Here is a 20,102-nt window from a genome sequence, read left to right on the forward strand (position 1 = left end):
CGTCTAAACCCAAATAAATCTGTTTTACCCTGTATAACGCTTTTACAGGGTAAACTCATAAGCTGTTTGCCCTCTATAACACTGATAGAGAGATGCACAGTTGTTTGCTCCCCCCAGGTATTAATACATACTGAGTTAATTAATAAGTAAAAAGTGATTTTATTAAATACAGAAAGTAGGATTTAAGTGGTTCCGAGTAGTAACAGACAGAACAAAGTAAGTCACCAAGCAAAATAAAATGAAATGCGCAAATCTATTTCTAATCAAACTGAATACAGATCATCTCATCCTCAGAGATGCTTCAGTAAGTTTTTTACTCAGACTGGACACCTTCCAGGCCTGGGCACAATTCTTTCCCCTGGTACAGCTCTTGTTCCAGCTCAGGTGGTAGCTAAGGGATTCTTCATTCTGGCTCCTCTCCTCCCTTTGGCCTGGGCTACACTAGTGGGGGGGTTCGAACTAAGATAAACAACTTCAGCTATGCTGTTCATGTAGCTGAAGTTGAAGTATCTTAGTTCGACTTACCTGGCCATCCTCACAGCGGCAAGTTGACCACCGTGGCTCCCCTGTCGACTACGCTTACTCCTCCTGTCGAGGTGGAGTACAGGCATTGATTTGGGGATCGATGTGTCGCATCCAGACGAGACTTGCTAAATCGATCCCTGATGCATTGAATACTACCCGCCAATCTGGCAGGTAGTATAGACGTACCCTAAGTTCTGTTCCACCCCTTTATATATCCTTTGCATAAGGTGGGAATCCTTTTGTCCCTCTGTGGGTTCCCACCCTCTCCTTCTCAATGGAAAGACACTAGATTCCAGTTTCCAGATGGATTCCAGTTTAGGTGACATGATCACATGTCACTGCATGACTTCAAGCCTTCATTCCTCCCAGCCTGACTTACAGGAAGGCCTGCCTGCCCATTAGTGGCCCACGCTTTGCATAATTACAATAGGCCTTTAGAGTTATATTTCATATTTCTGGTTTGATACAAGAGTGTTACATTTATACAAATAGGATGATCACACTCAGTAGATTATAAGCTTTGTAATGATACCTTACAAGAGACCTTTTGCATAAAGCATATTTCAGTTACATTATATTCAATCATTAGCATATTTTTATAAAATCATATAGGCTGTAATGTGTCAATATTTCCCTCCTCCGTCCCCCCCAGTTATAGATTCAGAGATTCTAGGGTCAGAAGGGACCAATGTGATCATCTAGTCCGACCCCCTGCACAAAGCAGGCCACAGAACTCTACCCATCCACTTCTATAACAAACCCCTAACCTATGCCTGAGTTATTGAAGTCTTCAGATTGTGGTTTGAAGACCTCAGGCTGCAGAGAATCCACCAGCAAGTGACCCATTGCAGTTCAGCTGTATAAGCTGTTTGTCACTGTTGTATTGCATGATTCTAGCTCAGAAAGGCTGTGTTTCAGTCCCAGGTGGAGTGATACTGCCTTGGCAGTACTTGTGAGTGGCATGCTATAAATAGAGCCCTACCAAATTCACAGTCCATTTTAGTCAATTTTCATGATTTCAGCTATTTAAATCTGAAATTTTAAAGTGTTGTAATTGTAGGTGCCCTGACCCAAAAAGAAGTTGTGGGTGGGAGGGAGGGGTTACAAAAAGTTATTGTAGGGTGGATTGTGGTACTGCTACCTGTAATCCTGAGCTTCTGCTGGCAGCAGCGCTGCCTTCAGAGCTGGGCAGCTGGAAAGCAGTGGCTGCTGGCTAGAGCCCAGCTCTGAAGGCAGAGCCAACACCAGCAGCAGCGCAGAAGTAAGGATGGCCTGGTACGGTATTTCCACCTTTACTTCTGCGTTGCTGCCTGCAGAGCTGGGCCCTGAGTCAGCAGCCGCCACTTTCCGGCTACCCAGTTCTGAAGGCAGCAGTGCAGAAGTAAGGATGGTTATACTGCAACCCCCTAACCCCGCAACTCCCTTTTGGGTCAGGACCCCCAATTTGAGAAATGTTGGACTCCCCCATCAAATCTGTATAATATAAAGTAAAAGCACACAAAAGACCAGATTTCATGGTTCATGACGCGTTTTCCATGGCCATGAATTTGGTAGGACCCTAGCTATAAAACAGTCCATTACAAACTGAGCTTCCATGGTGCATCAATATATAGGCATTCAAAGGCTTTTTGCTTTTCCTGGTGTGTGTGTGTGTGTGTGTGTGTAGTCAGGATAGGGAAGCAGCAGAAAGAGCAAAATCCTTTGCTTGGATAGATATCCATACTACCCAGCTATCCCACCACTGAAACACAGCCACTCTGAACCAAAAACATGGCAAAGGGGGGATGAATAGCTTACACAACTGAACAACAGTGGTAACTTCTTTGGGCAGGATGCAATGATCAGAATTCATAGATAGATGTGGTGGTAATAGCGCGGTTGTTTTGGGCTCTTCATGGGCTTGTATTAAAAGTGGGAATCCTCCTGACTTATCACCTTTACCCTCTTGACTTTAGAGCAGGCTAACTTGTCCTTTAGGCCAAGGCAAGTAGAGCATGGCTCTCTCCTCAAGTGCTCTGATTCACCACATGCATTGACCAGTGTGTTACTGGAGAGTCTGTAGAGATACTGCCACCCCCACCAAATCCTGGCCCTCAGTGCAAATAATCCAGCTTGGCCAGTTGAATACCATTGAGTTTCCCTTGATGGCTGAGCTTTTCATAATCTGGGCATTGTTATAGCTCTACCAACACATGATGTACATTTAATTGCTGCCAGTCAAAGTGCACGTCTTATGCTGTGACTTCCAGCGGCTCTGGGGAGGAAGCTGAGATAATCACGATGTCACCAATACTCCTATGAAATCATTAAAGCCATTATCTCCTTTTATGCTAATTAAATAAAACACTGAGGGGGAGAAATTTAATTTTGGAAGCGCAAAAGCCTCTTGGTTCCTAAAAGTGTCATTCAGTCTCTGCAGTTGTGTGATGACAACAAGCACAAGAGTGAGCAAAAGGCTGCCCAGATGCAGGCACTGAGAAGGATCAAAACTGACATTAGCCTGTGTAGAATGCTACTCTTGGGCTGCTTTATCTGATGGCTTGTTTAGTCTTGTTCCGCCATGTGTTAGCAGCCTTCAGCAATATACGGTGGTGATTACCCTCTCTCTCATCTCACCACTTATTCCCATATCCTAGGGCTAAGGTTAGGTTACAGTTATGAAATGACTCAGTTGTCTGCATGGAACAATAAGTTGAAAATAGGTATGGGGTTCTGTTAATAACAATGAGCTAAATGCTGCCTTTTCTGGTTTTTTTTTGTCAGGGACAAGGTGGAGTTGATTTCATTTTTGATTTTGTTTTTATGTTTTATCTCTGATCTAAATGTGTGCCATTCACTTTCTTTCCCCACCAGCTGACCTGGAGAATGAGGAATGGTGTCTGGGTGCAGAATTGACTTCAGCAACAATAAAAACTGAACCTGTGCTGTGTGAGGCGCCAGGCCTTACCCCCTCTGTCAGTCTCACCATCACACCTGTACCCCTGGAAGGCGAAGAACCCCAGCTGCAATCTGATGCCATGGTACTTGCATATTTTCTATTCTCCTGCCTGTCCAGATAGATGCAGGTTCCCATAAAGCTTTGCACTGCAGTGTAGTCTTTCTGGTGTGAAGGTTTAAGAATTCCAGACATGCAACGTGTCTCTTGTTTGCTCGTCTCCAACAATATTGTGAGTGCTCATTTTTAAAATGATGTGTCTGTATAATTCAGCCTCTGGTACTATTAGCTGCTGGCTGCATCATTTGCTTTTCTATACTTACAGCCTCTTCTGGACAGGGTCAAAGCCTGGGATTCACACATCTCTAGAACACTTAGTATCTGAGGAATCAGTCCCACTTAGAATTGCTAACCAGTTAACTCCGTGGAATCTGTGGCAAGATGCACATCTTCCGTTATCCACAACGATTTTGCCTCAAGGCTGTTCAAACTCACCCTAACCCAAATGAGAACACCTGTGTGGGGTGGCCAGCGCTTGTAATGAGAACTTCCACACCACTGTAAGGTCAGCTGTGCCGCTTACATGGGTTTTTAATGTATTCAGCTTTTACAACACTTTGGACTGCTGCTACTGCCTCCAGCCCAGCAGGCCCAGTAAGGAGCATATCTGATATGTTTGTGACCACAGGTTCAACAGCCAAAGAACATTCACCAGGGCTTAATTTGAATGTGCTTCAGTCAATGAAAATAAGATACAAGAATTATTGATTAGACAGAACTCTGCTTTAAAGGCCTATTCTTTCAGCTCCTCCCTTCTCGTCCCTGTGGTGGTGGAGGGTGTCCAATCCATCAGGGTGATGTCATTCCAGCTGCAGCGTGGGCAGGCTATGTTCACAACCTGACTTTCATTGCTCAGTTGCATATCAGAAGTGCTCATGTGCAAATTAAGTCACTTCACAGGAAGCTGAAAGATTTAAGACTGTCATAACCATCTTGTAGTTTGAGTGTGAACTCATAGTCTCCAGCATGTGCCACTACTCTAGTTGAGATGTCACAATATCACAAGCAGGCCCTAGGACCATGTGTTACTCTTAAAACTTATTGGGTCTTTGTTTGTTTGTTTTTTATTTTTGCTTTGGGCCAAAAAGTTGCACAGTAGGATTCTGGCTGTACTGGCTACTCCAATGAGCATGACTGACTCACTCAGCAGGTCTGACTCTAGCCCTGTGCTCAGCTGTGGGGGCTCCATCTTTCTCAGTGTCCTTTTCCAATTCTGGCCTATAACTTTCTTTGCCTGTTCCTTCTTCACTTTGTAAAATGAACTTAGGCCTAATATCCCAGCTTGTACTGGCAAGAACCCTGAAGCCCCTTCCAGATGGTAACTCTCCTGACGTCCTCTCAATAGTGCCAAACTCTCCTCCCACCGAAAAGAATACTACTCTTTCTGCAGAAACCTGCTCAAAGCCTTTGCATGTTGGTCCAGCAAATACTAGTGCCAGCTCTGTTTCCAAGAGAAGTAATTTGAGTGCAGTGCACATTACCTGTCGGTCTGAAATGTCATCCTGAGAAGTAATCTCTTATTTAACTAATTATATCAGTAAGAGAAGCCCCAGCATCACTTTTTCCGGATAATGGTCTAATTGACCTGGGTTAAGAAGCTAGAGAAGCAGTAAAAAAAAAAATCTTGGAGTAGGAGGGGGAAAGAGGTCTAGTCACTTACGGAGAAACTTTACTTGTTTCCTTATACTCAAATTTTATTTTTTTAATTCCTTCTGTAGATGAAACCGTTGAGCCAGAAGGTTCTTCCAGAGATTAAATTGGAGCCACATGAAGTAGATCAGTTTCTGAACCTGTCTTCTAAGGAAGGTTTGTTAATTACCAATCCAAGATGCTGGACTGATAGCCAGAATGCAGAATCATCATAGTGTGCTCTGTTGAACTATTTGGCTTTCTAGCTGTCTTTGCTAATCTCCAGACCAAGGCTGCTGTCTCCTAGGGATTTGATTCAGGCTGCTAAAGAAACCAACCTCTTTGACCCACTTTTAAAAAAAAAATTCATAAAGAAAACAATCCCTGCCATCTGTAATGTATTACTGATTGCAGAGTTACTGGATAGAACTAGAATCCTTGAGACCTAGGATTACTTAACCTGGAAAAGAGGCAAACTTAAGGGGACTTGACTGAGGTGTTTGGAATTATGGAGAGCATAGCAGAAACGGACTCTTCCTACTTTGTATCTTAAGAACACAAGAAGAGCCATACTTGGTCAGACCAATGGCCCATCTAGCCCAGTGCCCTGTCTTCTGACAGTGTGGCTGGCACTGTGTGGGACATGTTTATATTGCTGTTACCTGTGCTGTACTACTCTGGATAAATAAAACATTTCAGTGATGAGGGCTATCTGTTTGATGCCTTCCAATAGCATTAAACTACTAAACCCTCCAAACAGTCTGCTGTTAGACTGTCAGCTCTTCAGGGCAGTGGCTGGCTCTTTCCTCCCAGTTCATACAGTGCCTGTTGTGCATGCCACTGGAAACAAAGAACAAATAGTTGTTGTTGTTAACACACAGTGAAGTTAGAATTGAATTAGTAATAAGAGATGGTGGATATTTTGCTGACTTAGCAGAGTTTAAGCACTGGCTGGATGTTGTCTCCATTAATACTGCTTCATGAGTGAAGGGGATATCACATATTGGAGGAGTGTACTTTGTACCACAGTGCATTTGGGGAGGAAGTAGAAATCCCCAGACCTAGTACCATCTATCAGCAGGGTCTTTTAACCCTGCTCCTTAGAGAGGTGAGCCATTGGGAAAGGTCACTTCATTTCAAACCCTTAATTAAGTGCTGTACAGCTGGAAGGCTGGGGCAGCTGCACATTTACAAGTCTCCCCTTGAGAATCTTTCTCACTCCAGGGCCTTCAGAACAAGTTGTTCTCAGTACAAACTTGCCTCTAGTTTTAAAGCTACTTTTATTTGTTGGTTCTCCTGGAGCTTCCAATTGCTCTCTCATTAGGATAAACACCTTCTGTTTTTGTTTCTTCCATCCCATCAGCAGTGGATCCACTACACCTGCCTCCAACCCCTCCCAGCAGCCATGGCAGTGACTCTGAGGGAGGGCAAAGCCCAACCAGGTCCCTCCCGCCTTCAAGCCCGGTCCAACTACAAGCCACAGCTAAAGTGACATCGCGCATGGCTTCAGCACTCTCCAATTCGCCTCTCCTGACAGCACCACATGTAAGTCATGGTGACTTTTTTCCCCAATTTTTTTTATTGTTACCTTGTGTTTTACTTTTTCTGTACTGCCAGTTTGTTGTTCCTTTTGGGGAGCCTCCCAGACTTTGGCTGAAACTCCAAATCAAGGAGTTGGGCTTTGGCTTCCCCGCTGATTATCTGGAGCTGGAGTCTGAAGTGAAAAGATATGTTTTATGTAACAAGCTTTTCCTTTATACCTTCTGGCAGCTACTACTCTGCTCTGATAGATTAATGACCTATGCAATCACCTGCATCATAGTGGATGTCTTGCTGCTTTGTCTTTAGGCAGCAGGTGATCAACTCTAGGATGGGATTTTCATAAGTACTCATCATTGGTCCGTTCTCAAATTGTGGGTCGGGACCCCAAAGTGGGTCACAACCCCATTTTAATGGGGTCACCAGTGCTGGCATTAGATTTTCTGGGGCCAATGCCTTACAGAACAACTGTGCTAGGATCCACTAATATGGGTGCATTTCCTGGTTTCTTTGCTTCTCCCCTCCCCTCATCCCTTTGGTACATGCAGAAGCTGCAGGGGACTGGTCCATTGATCTTGACGGAGGAAGAGAAGAGGACGTTGATAGCTGAGGGGTACCCTATTCCTACGAAACTGCCCCTGACAAAGGCAGAGGAAAAAGCACTGAAGAAAATCCGCAGGAAAATAAAGAACAAGGTAATTTTAAGCTGCAGCTCTGCTGAATGGTCCCCTCATATGTCTCATATGAAAAGGCTAGAACAGTTCTACAAAAAGGTCCATAATACTGTTGTACTTTTTAATAGAGATACTCTTCCTTCTATCCACTGCTATGTACCACTTACATTGCCCATCTAGTCAGTACATATCTCTCTGTCCAGGTACTTATTTTGCTCATCATCATAGCATCTGAGTAGCAATTAAAGCTAACAAGATTGTAAAGATACTAATTTATGCCTATACTAGGTGCTAGTGGTGTATGAAATCATGTCCACTAATTCCATTTAAAGAAAGCCACCCCTTTTTTAGCTTGTCTAGACAAGGCCTCTTTTCCCCCTATACCTGGTGAAAGAGATTTCTACCCACCATTTTCATGTTTCTAATCCTCTGTGCATCAGAGTGCCATACTCTTCAGTACAATTCCAGGGCCTTAACTTAGCTATTTTATGCCAGGACACTCTGAAATCTCCAAAGTGCTGCCCTTTTCCTGCAGCAAGGGAAATGGCTGGCTAGAAGGGCAAGTTTTCCAACCTGACCATCTAAATTATCCTTGCACAGATCTTGCACATCCTCAGGTATTTTGCAGGTGCAGGTGCACAGGGCTTGTATTAGTTATCCAGCGTTAAAAATGAAGCCTGGTGTGTTTGTACACCTCTGTCCCATTCCTGCCCCTGAATTTTTCTCTAAGCCCTGGTCCATGCTGGGGGTGGGGGTGGGAGGATCAATCTAAGTGATGCAACTTCAGCTATGTGAATAATGTAGCTGAAGTCGACATACTTAGATTAACTTACCGTGGTGTCTTCACTGCGGTGAGTCAACTGCTGCTGCTCCCCCGTCGACTCTGCCTGCTCCTCTCGCCGAGCTGAAGTACAGGAGTCGACGGGAGAGCGCTCAGGGGTCGATTTTTCACATTTAGACGAGACACGATAAATCAATCCCCATTGAAATGATCGCTGCCCGCTGATCCGGCGGGTAGTCAAGACATACCCTAAGAGAAGTCTGAGTGTTGATGTAGTGTAAAAGGTCAAGAGAATTAGAGCAGAGGAGTGACTTTACTGCTTTTGTTAAGACTGTATTTGCACTAGGATGGGGATTTGGCAAGGAAATTCTAGAGCTGATTGCCAAGGGGAGAAAAATAAAGAAGAGTGGCAAAAAGACTTGGATTTAATAATGCCAATGTTTTAAATCTGTTTATTGATTTACTTATGGCTTCCTTTTGCTATAAAGATGTTTTGTGTGGTGTTTTCCCGGTCCTCTTAGATCTCTGCCCAGGAAAGTAGGAGAAAGAAGAAAGAATACATGGACAGCCTTGAAAAGAAGTAAGCCAGCCTTCCTCCCCTTTCAAATGAACCAATGACACAGTTGCTGAGATGGAAGGGTTGATACTGTGAGTGTTTCCTGCAGAATGTGTTTCAGTTGCCACCTAGTGGTGGCTACAGGCAGAATTTATCTGCAGGAAAGAGGAAAGGGGTTCTAAAGGTTTTGGGGTTCTAAAGATCGTATATTTATGGTTAATGTTAGGCAAATATTACTGTGTCAACACTTGGTACTTTGTAGTCGGTCTTCTGATGTTAACATAGCATTGAAAACACTGGTTCCTGCTTTCTGAAGTTGGTTTGTCACACAAACCTAGAGTGATCTGCTGTTCTGCCTTACCTGAAAAGCTCTGCTTTTGTTGAGGATATCCTTGTGCCTCAAATGAATATCTTGAAGCCAGGATATTGGTCAAGTTTCAATATAATACACGATCCCCCCACCCCCCCAAAACCAGCAGCCTGCTGTGCTCCCCTTCCTGTTGTCCAGCTGCCTAGCTACTTTTATGCGGAACCTTCATTTTACACCTGCCACCTTCCTCCAACTATTTTGTGAATGAGCTAACGCAAAAAGGGCCCAGGCCAAGTCCCAGTACCATGCTAACAGATCTAGTTAGTTGGATTTTAAATAAGCTAAGACAAATTAATATATGTCCATGGCTGTGTTTCAGTATTTGGTATGCGATGTGGCTACATAGTATGATTTTCATGGTTCGCTCGGGAGGCAGTGTCCAGGTGAAGTTGGGCTCCGAATGAATACATTCTTTTTCCTGAAATGATGGGGGCAGAGGTAGGAATAGGTGTAAAGGAGGAGTTGAGAGAGGAAGTGGAGAAGGAGCATGTTAGCAGTCTGCTTTAGCAAGAAGCATCAAATCCTCCTATAGAGACTTGTGCCCCAAATTAGTCCCCCTCCCAAGTATCCTGAATCTTTCCTCATCTCTCCTTGTGCCCTTGGCCAGATGGGCCTGGCTCTCATCTGATAAACTCCTTGCACCTCCTTTGGTGAAGCCCCCAACTTAATTTCCCCGGGCTCTTTCTGTCTCCTGCTGAAAGTCTTGCACTCCTGGGGCAAACCCCTGAAAGCCTCTTTCCCATTCACCCCATCACAGTCCCAAACACATGGCAAAGCTCTCCTATGTGCACCTTCCCCCTCCACTAAGAGACTGAGATGGGACTCTGGTTTGTCTGTTTGAGAGTCTGGTCACCTTACTTGCACTACCAAACATGATGCAATGTGATCTCTTTGGCAATCTCTAACGGCAGCTTGGAAGTGACCAATGTTCTTTGGAAATAAATGTCATGGTTTATTCACATTGTGAGGGTGAGATGCATGGGCTGTGTGGTCTTTCAGGGTTGTGTCTATGCTATGAGGGACACAGTGTCAGAAATGTGATTTGCATGAAACGGATGTCTGTTTCATCCTTTCAAGCAGAGCTGCGGTGCATCATTTAAAATGAATAGGGAGCAGGTGGGGGACAAGAGGTTGAATCGTGCCCCTGGGGGTGAAATGTGGAGGTCTCGTGTCCTGCCTCTGGGGAGTAGGAAGTCCTTGGAAGGGGGTCGAGATTGTCAGTCTTGCCTCTGGGTAGTAGTAGGCCTTGGTGAGAGGGGAGGGGCGTTGCAGAGTGAGCCTGTCCCACACTCACCCCAAAGTGGCTCCAATCCCACAGGGCGGGCCCTGCTCTGACCTGTTGGCTCTTGCCATGCTTGTAGACAGGGCCCCTCCCTGTCACTTCCTGGCACTGTGCCACCAAACTGCCTGCCCTGAGCTGGGCTGTGGCCACCTCGGCCACAGAAATGCGTGCGTGTACCAGCACTGTTTGTCAGAGCTGTTGTGGCAGGTCCATATACCACATGCCTTAGAACACTGATAGTTCCACAGTACTGTTCCCAGAAAGAAAGTCGTCTGGGTAATTTTCAAACATGGAGCCCTGCATGGTGGATGGAACTGGGAGGCTCATCAGGACATCCTGTCTATTCCAGGAAGAAATAACTGTAGTCGATATTGAATGAGCTGGACCTAAGCGAAGAACTCCTCCCAAACGTTACAACTAGCAGGTCTCTCCAATACTTGTAAAATGCCTGGGGTAGCAGTTGCAGGGGCTTTTTCAGGATTTTGTAAGGTCAAAGACTTAAAGATTTGCAAAGGTTTCACCTAGTATAGAAAGGACCTTAGAACGCTGTCTTTACCCCCTTTGTTGAAGTATGATGGAGGCCTGGTTTTAAGTTTGCTGTTCTCTCTTTGTGCCTTCCTCAGGGTTGAGTCCTGTTCAAATGAAAATAGTGAGCTGCGTAAGAAAGTGGAAGTCCTGGAGAACACTAACAGGTAGGATCTGAAAGGACAACTGGAACATGCTTCCAAAATGAAAAGTGGGAAATCTGGAAAAGAAGGGATCAAATACCAGAGCAGTGGACAATGACTGATGAGAAATGGATCCATCTGATCTGGTTAATGACAAAGAAGTGGGAGGTAAAATATGTAAAAAAACTGGCATGGTGCCTGAGTGCTCAATGTAATATGAGAGCGCTTGAGTTTGATGCTTAGGTCTGGGTGCTCTCCCTAGGCTGGTAAGAATTGTGAGTTCTTCATGTCACTCTTCAGCAAGCTTCTGGACTGATCTAGGAGTGATATTGATGGACTAGCAAAGACATCTCATCAAGCCGTCTTCAACTTGTGGAAGACTGGTCAGACGTGAGGCCTTGGAAAGGAGAAGCTCTAACCTGGAGTGTAAGGCTACAGTGCAGCCCTGATGCATAGATCTAGAGCCCTTAGTAATTAGTTCTTCGGGTGTTGCTACTTATCATTATAACTACCGTACATCTTTCTAAGGCGCCTATCACCATAGCATCTATATCAGTTTAGCAATGCAGTTTCTTTTGAGAGGAAACCAATTTTTCACCCCTCTCAGCTCAGTTAGAATCCAAGTGGTTTATTCAAAAGACAAACAGCAGAGACCATTCCACAGTTTAGTTCTTAAGGGAATGTCAGATAAAAGCAAGACTGATATTTATTTAAAAGATTCGGCCTCGTATGCATTGTGATTTAAAAGTTATAAGACCTGAGCTCAACCTGATCTCTGGTGCTGGCAGATTCCACTGAGAATACCCTGTCCCATTTGAATATGTCCCAGATGAGTGTGGTGTGTATATATACCTACACAGTCCATAGAAGTGTGGAGGGAGGTGGTGATCACTGAAATAGCTAAGCTTTAAAGATAAGGTCTAGGACCTAGAAATGGACCTGTTATTTGTCTGGCAGCCAATGTATTGCTCATTGAGTGGCATGTGTGGTTTCTAATCTTCGGATCCAATCTCTAATTTCATGGAGACAGACCCCGTATCACTGTAATTTGCTGGAGAATGTCTCCCACACACTGCTCGTGCATAAAGACATCTGCTGCTTGTTTGGAGAGAGCCAAGCCATTTCTCCCCCCTCCTTTGCCTATCTCCCCACTCTACCTTACACAAGAAAATGTTGGCATTGCTGTACAAGATCAGACCAGGTCTGTCTAATCCAGCATCTGTTTCTGACAGGGGCTGATACCAGCTGTTTGAGAGGAAGGTGCAAGAACTGGGAAGTAGGCAGTTACAGACTACGCTCCCCTTAACAAGCCACTGAAAAGGTTCTTCCTGAGTAGCCCTTGTCCCCAGGGAAGATAGTTTTACATGTAAGCACAGCCTTCCCCAATGTTAGACACAGCAGGCTTTCTAAAAATCTTGCTTATGTCATCTGTCCCTCACGCCCAAGGTTGCCTCGTTAAATAATGAAAAGAAGCTCTATTTTTAATAAAACTCTCCAAGTTTTCCCAAGTTTCTAATGCTCTTAATTCTGAGAGTAAACCCCAAAAGAGCATCTGTTTGTTTAGGTGATGTTATCCCCAAATCCTTTACATCCCCGATATGCAGAATTAGTTGCATAGTTTCCCTTCATCAGTCATGGTGGGATTTGACTACGTCCACACTGCACATCACTGGTGACAGCATGTAGGGTAGGTGTAGTAACACGCTGTAGTGAAAAGCGGGATGAGTCCATGCCGCGGCTTGTAGTGACACATGTCAGTGAAAGGCTCTGGCAGTAGAGAAAGCTGTCAGAGCCTTTCTCTGCTGCATCTCCCTCCCCTTTTCCACACTGCTGGATCCTTTCCCTGTGGCCCATGCAACCTTCATTCTGCCCCTGGAGCATGTTCATCATGGTACAGTCTTTTTAATTAGATGATCATATTGCCTCATTCAGTGAATGAGTAGTTCTTCAATATTTCTTTATCTTCCTCATTCAGTGTGTAGGCCCTAGGCCTTTATTTAATGTATACCATGTAAACCCTGGACTACTAATTTCCTCATGGGTGTTTCTACGGTGCCCTCACTGTAGTATCAGAGTCCTTCAGAACACTAATTACACCTCACCTCTGTGAGGGGAGATGGTATTATTATTCCAGGAAACTGAGGCACAGAGATTTATTTGTATTGCTGTAGCATCTAGAAGCTTCTATCATGGGCCAGAACCTTCTGGGGCTAGGTGTACAGACACAGAACAAAATGATGGTCACAGCCCCAAATTGTTTACAGTCGAAGTTTAAGATCAGAGACAACAGATGGATACAGACAGATGGGGAAGTACAAGTGAGACGGTACTGATCTGCATGGTAGGCAGTGATCTCAAGACGTCAGCAGCCTAACTGTTCAGTTTTTTTGTAGGCGTCCTGGTGAAGGTGAGTTTTGAGGAGGAATCTGAAGGTGGATAATGAGGCAGCTTTGCAGATGTTTACAGGGAGAAATGCTCAAGTGCATAGGGCAACACAGGAGAAAAATACTTGTTTGAAAATGACCCTCCAGGGTCAAATGGAGGCCAGCATTGACAGCTCAGTAGCAAAAGAGAGATGATAGGTAGAGTGGGGATAGGCCAGGAAGGTGTAAGAAGGAATTAAGAGCATCAGAAAGTTGAGAGTGAAGGAGCTTATGTTTGATGTAATAGAAAAGCAGGAGCCAGTGGAGGAATTCAAAGTGGGGAGTGGTATTGGTCAAAGCGGCAGACTAGGGAAACCATCTTTGTGACTAGATCTGAGCAAGGCATGATTGTGTTTGTCAAGGCTAGAGAGAAAGATACAGGAATTGAGGCATGAGATGATAAGAGCTTGGACAAGACTTTTAGCTATGTGGATGGATAGGAAAGGCTGTATATTAGAGATGTTACAGAGAAAGAATAGGCAAGATTTAGACATAACATGGATGTAAAGGACTAGAGAGAGGTCAAGGTCAGATGACACCCAGGTTATAGGTCTGAGCGACAGGCAGGATGGTGGTGTTATCCACGATGATTGAAAAAGGAGGTTGTGGGGGAAGATTCGGAGCTCTATATTAACCATGCTTAGCTTGAGCTGGCAGTTAGACATCCCCAAGGAGATGTTTGAGACACAGGCTAAGATTTTATTTTGGACAGAAGGAGGCAGGTCTGTGGTAGGGATGTAAAATACTTACCAGTTAACTGTTTATTAGCCTTACCATTAACCCACCCTAGCTGGTAACCCACTGTGCATGGGTCTCTAACCAATTCTTCTCCCCAAGCCACGCCAGGCCCTGCTGGCCAACCCCAGCCCCGGGGACTTCGCGGGGGATGGCCAGCCAGGCAGGGGGAGCGCATTTAGGCCGGAGTGGGTGGGCAGGGGCTGGGGGCCCCATGGGGGGCAGTGTATAGTAGTCCCTAGGCTTCCCCCCTGTGCCACTGGAAGGGGTTTGGCTGCGGAGGTGGACGGTGCACAGGGAAGGGAAGCTGCTGCTGGGGTGGCATGGAGTGTCTGCAGAAGCCACATTGGAACAAACTAAATATCTGGGTCACCTTTCCCTTTGATCAGTTAACGAGATAAATTATATAATTTTAATAGTTAAACAGTTTTTACATCCCTAATTTGTGGAAGAGAGGTAGATCTGCAAGTGGTCAGCATAGACATGGTAGTCTAACTTGTATTTATGGATGAGATTACACAGAGATAAGGTTTAGAGGGAGAAGAGAAGGGGATGAAGGACAGAGCCTTATGGAGCTCCCTCAGAAAGCTGATGAAGGATCCTAGGAAAGACATGCTGAAGGAGGAATTGGAGAGGTAGAATGAGAACCAGGACAGCACAGAGTTATGGATGTCAAGGGAGAGCAGGATTCCATTGGGTTAGGCACAGTACAAAGTAAGAGACAGTCCTAGCACCAAAGAGCTTCAATAGACAAGACAGACAAAGGATGGGAGAGGAAACAGGCATAAGGATGGTGTGGGAGAAGTGACCAGCTTAAAGTCATAAAGGAGGCCAGTGACTGAGCTGGGAATAGAATCCCATAGACCAGGGGTTGGCAACCTATGGCATGCGTGCCAAACACAGCATGCAAGCTGATTTTGAGTGGCACGCTGCCGCAGTCCCAGCCCTCAGCCCCCTGCCCACCACTCTTGCCTGCGGGGGCAGGAGACAAACGCTTCCCTTGCAGCAGCCAAGCTTTCCCCTCCCCCCTCTTCTTCCCACAGCATGGTGCTTTCCTGCCCCTGCCCCTGCCCCTCTCCCTCCCTGCGCCAATCAGCTAATGGCCCTAGCAAGGGCAAGGGGGAAGAGCAGCAGTGTGCATGCAGCTCCGTAGTGGAGGCCGAGAGAGGAAGGGACGGGGCCTTGGGGAAGGGGGTGGAACAGGGCATATCCCTTCCAGCCCCCGGCCCTGAGCTGCTCAGAGCAGGGGGTTGGGAGCACCCCTACAAGTCGAGCACCCCAGCCCTTTGCCCTGCACACCCCTAGCCCTCTGCCCTGACCCCTGAACCCCCCCCCACGCCCCTACTGCCCTCTGCCCTGACCCCTGCACCCCCACACACCCAGCCTTCTGCCCTGAACCCCCCCCACCCCTACTGCCCTCTGCCCTGATGCCTGAACCCCCTCACACACCCAGCCCTCAGCCCTGACGCCTGAATCTCCCCCCTTCCGCCCCCCTCCCCCCCGGTCTGGGGTCCCAGCCACAGGCCCTGCTCAGCCTGCTAGGTGAACAGAACCTCAGGCTGGCAGCGAGCTGAGCAGGCTGGTGGCATAAGATCAGCATTTTAATTTAATTTTTAAATTAAGCTTCTTAAACATTTTGAAAACCTTGTTTACTTTACATACAACAATAGTTTAGTTATATAATATAGACTTATAGAAAGAGGCCTTCTAAAAACGTTAAAATGTATTACTGGCACACAAAACCTTAAATTAGAATGAATAGATGAAGACTCGGCACACCGACCTCTGCCATAGACCATGCTGCCTCCTCCACAACAGCATGCAGTCAGACTGGAGGACATAGATATTTGGGTTTAAAGAAAGTATTGAAAAAATAGGATTTATCTGTATTAGATGAGAGAAGAAATAGGACATATATATTACTGATTTATTTTCCCAGTTTAGTAATAGAAATTGGATCCTATTTAAAATGTACCTCACCAGTTGTATGGATAGGGTGACCAGATGTCCTGATTTTGGGTTTTTTTTCTTATATAGGCTCCTGTTACCCCCCCCACACACTCCCTGTTCCAATTTTTCACACTTGCTGTCTGGTCACCCTATGTATGGATTACTTTTGTGCTGTGTGTGCAAACTGAACAAGAAAATGGTGACAGTACACAGACTGGTTGTCACAATTTCTTGCTTGTACATGGATCAGGAATGATAGGATTGCCGGGGGAAACAACAACAACAGAAAGCAAGCTGTGCTGCTTTCCAACCTGAGATCACTTTTGGAAGGTAGTGGTTTTATAAAATTTAAATCTGGTTGCTCTTTATTGGATGCTAAGAATAGTACATTGAGGCCCTTGCTTCTTCTCCCACTGAGGTCAATGGTGAAACTTCCATGGTGCAGTGTCCGGTGAATGTAGAGATATGGGGCATTGCAAGAGCTGAAACAGCAGTAGAGTTGCCAAGTCTTATTGAGCTGCATGGTAATTCCTTCAACTGAGATTTATAAACTTATTTTACAGTATGTCCTGTGGGTGACGAAGGACTTGGCTATGTTTTTCAATGAGACATTTAAAATATCTTTCTTTCTTCTTTGAAATCTCTCTAAAACTGACACAGCTTGAGAGCTCTAGAACAACAACTTGTTTTTAACAGAGCAGATCAATGTTTTTGCACTGAAGCTTTTTTTTTTTTTTTTGGTGAGGGGGTGGTGTTGGTGAAAAAATGGCTTCTTGACCTAAATTTTTCCACAGACATTTTCAATTTCCTTTTGGTGGAAACTTTCTGGTTATTGATGAAAAACTGTAAAGAGTCACTTTTGGTTTTTTCCCTTCCGATGGGAGAAAGTGTGTGTGTGTGGAAATGGAGAATAGTGGAGGACCACAAGTTTTCAAAAAATGAAAATGGAAAAAATCGGTTTGTTTTGTCAAAAAAGGGAGAAATTCTTTGAAAAAACTTGCATGCAGCAAGCAGTTTGTTTTGTTGAAAGTATATAGCACTCTATGAGCAGTGCTAGCTTTTGAATGTGAAGGCGAGATTCCAAAAGCCTGCCAGGCAGGAAGATCCTGCAATGACCCAGATTTCATATTCATGCCCTACAGCAAGTCTTGTTCAGGGGAGGGTGGTGATGAAGCCTTGGGTTGCACCCATTCTCAGTTGCTCAAGGAACGCTTTTTGAAAAGTAACTTACCTATAAGAAAACACAAATTAGACATCACACGCTGGAGTGGATTTTCCAGCAAGACTAGAAAGGAGAGGGAATCCCTCAGTTACTTTACAGCTTTCCTATGAGGCACTTCGATTGTCAGGGAAAGCGTGAAAGCACATTCACACCTCCTACCAGGAGGTGACCCTCTAATTGAATATCATCAGGAAATGTGTCAGACAGAGTGAGATTAATCCCAGGATGCAACTCCCTTATCTACATTGCCTTAAGATTTCATTTTCTCGTGTTAAAATTCAGCCATAGGCAATATGTTTCACTAAAAGCATTCTTGACCTTCCTCCAGATGTTCAGCAGAGGCCTCTTGGTATAAAATGCCCTGTTCTTAAAGTTGTTCTTTCTCTTTTCATTAGCACATCTCACCCCAATGGTGGTAATACTGAAGGCAACTTTTCTGTGGGAGAGGAAGCATTTTTGACCTTCAGCTATCTCTTCCAGTGTTTTGGACTGAACTATAGAAAAGAAGTACGGAAGAGTGTGTTTTGTGGGGGCAAGAGGGATAGCCATGTTGCCTCCAAACAAATGAATTCCAGTCTTCTCTTGCCTCAGTTCCTAGTTCTTAGCTTGAAAATGCATCATGAGTATTTTAACTCCCAACATTGAATCCTTTACTGTATTGAAAGAGACAGTGGCCCTGATTCTCTACTCACGCCAGGGTAAATAGGGAGTCACTTCATTAACTTCAAAAAGGCTACTCCTGATTTTCACCAGTGTAAATGAGGTCCAGTTTAGAGATGTTTGAATATTTGTGGTGGTGGTATGTGGTGGAACTTATAAGTACTTGTTTACTTTCAGTACGAAGTACCCACACCTTGTGTAGTTGGTAAATAACTTGGACCATATCTTACTTTCCACAACCTTGGCCATGAAGGGCCCAAGATATAGTGGAACCACTATAGTTACACTGCTTGGGGGGTGGGGGAGACAAGACATATTTGAGGAGCATAGCATCTTGAAGTCCAGGTCTTTGGGGGCTCTCTGCACAGCAAGGCTTGGGCTGGACAGAGAGGAGGAGAAATTGTAGTGGATTTGCCACTATGCAGATCCACCTGCCATTTCCTTCTCAACATCCATCTCTACCTCCTCCCCCAAATCCCCCAGAGCAGCAAGAGCTGTTGCTATTGCAAAGCTTCTGTTGCTATCTCAGGACTGCAGTAGCAGGCCCAGAGCTGGAAGGAAAATTTCGTTCTGAAACTCCTCTGGAACCCTGGTGCACCAAGCCCAGCTACTCTGTCTTGGTACCCAGGGAGGATTTGGTCATCTGTTACTATAGTGATTATATATGCCAAGGTTCAAAAAACCTTCCCATGGAATGTGTACACTGATTTAGAGGATGGGAATAGCCAGACACAGTATGCATTTACCTTTTAAGGAAAGCTGCTTGTGTGATGCACACATGGTGTGTAACAGTATTAATGAGTAGTTGGTGTGGCCTCTTTCATCTAAATTGAAATGGCTCTAAAGTTGCACCTACTGTAGATAAGGAACAGAAAGAGGACAACCAATTTTTATTTTACACCTACATGTGGAACAAACCATATTTTCAACAGTGTATTAGACACCCTTGTGAAAGTTGGGAAGGATTTGCTGGCCCAGATACATCTGTACTGGGAGTATTCCTTGTACTAATTTCAGACTCCACTTCTGAAGTCCTTGAAATCATTCTACCTTAATTAACAATGATCATTGATTTAAAAAGTCAGTAATAGACAGGTGAGTGTATATTGAGCTGCAAAGGCACCTCTGGGTCTGTCCTACAATTGGCTTGTGATAACTTGGTTTTAAAATAATTCTTTTCTGTCTCTCTTGCTCCATCATTTTTGACATCACAACCTTTAAAGCTGTTGAGGGTTGCCACGTATATTTGTCACGAGGCCTCAAGTTCTCTTATAGGCAAAATGAAACGTAGAAATGGGATTGAGCTGCAAAGTTAGGATCCAGGTACAAACTTCTCTACGGGCCTGGCTTTAGGTCGATTCTCTCGATTCCACTGAATTGGGCCCCGCACCTAAGAGGGCCCCACGCCCTAAAGAAGAGTATCTAACTTAGGCACCTTTTTAATTTTTACTCACCCGGCGGTGGTCTGGGTCTTCGGCTGCACTTCAGTGGCGGGTCCTTCACTCGCTCCAGGTCTTCAGCGGCATTTCGGGAGCGGGTCCTTCAGTGCCTTGGAAGACCTGGACTGCCACCGGGTATTCAAATCAGGCACCGCATTTCCTAAAGCAGGCCCAGCTTCTCTAACAGTTTTTGTGTGTGTTTGAAGTAGGGCATTTGGTGTAGTCCAACTCTTTTGAAAAGCATTTGTCAGAACAAAATGGGAACAGTTTGGAGAGATCCAAATCAGTAATGGAATGTGATTTGAGCAGGCTTAAAAATAGACGCTTAACTATAGTTTGAGATCGGTTCCGACTTCACTTTTAAACGGCCAGTACTCAAATTCATGGACTGTTGTCCCTGCAGCAGTTGATCATACCTTTTACACTAAGCAGAGAGCCAGGAGGGTAGAAAGTGCTGTTCTTGGCTGGGACTCTTATGTTTGTCCAGCGCAATAGGGCCTCTGTTGTGGTTGGGACCTTTAAGAATGATCGTAATAATAGCAACATATAGGAGCCTGTGATTTCAGCAGCTCTTGGAGGATGGAAGACTTAATAGGTAACCTTAGGAGGAAGTAACATTTAAATATTTTATTTAAAACAAATGTATGGGAAGAT

The 20,102-nt window shown here is 44.9% G+C and overlaps 1 protein-coding gene across 3 annotated transcripts in view; it reads left to right on the forward strand.

The window, feature by feature from the left end:
• CREB3L2 (cAMP responsive element binding protein 3 like 2) overlaps positions 1-20,102 on the forward strand; it is a 129,058-nt gene that overhangs the window by 94,065 nt on the left and 14,891 nt on the right. For 2 of the 3 annotated variants that reach the window (XM_050918748.1, XM_050918752.1), the window contains exons 3-8: positions 3,379-3,545; positions 5,239-5,326; positions 6,513-6,694; positions 7,237-7,383; positions 8,665-8,723; positions 10,975-11,043. In XM_050918748.1, the coding sequence (XP_050774705.1) occupies positions 3,379-3,545; positions 5,239-5,326; positions 6,513-6,694; positions 7,237-7,383; positions 8,665-8,723; positions 10,975-11,043 (712 nt within the window). The remainder of the gene's footprint in view (positions 1-3,378; positions 3,546-5,238; positions 5,327-6,512; positions 6,695-7,236; positions 7,384-8,664; positions 8,724-10,974; positions 11,044-20,102) is intronic. The other variant, XM_050918751.1, reaches the window with a different exon arrangement.

Source organism: Gopherus flavomarginatus, chromosome 1 (assembly GCF_025201925.1).
Source record: "Gopherus flavomarginatus isolate rGopFla2 chromosome 1, rGopFla2.mat.asm, whole genome shotgun sequence".
In the NCBI taxonomy this organism is placed as follows: domain Eukaryota; kingdom Metazoa; phylum Chordata; order Testudines; family Testudinidae; genus Gopherus; species Gopherus flavomarginatus.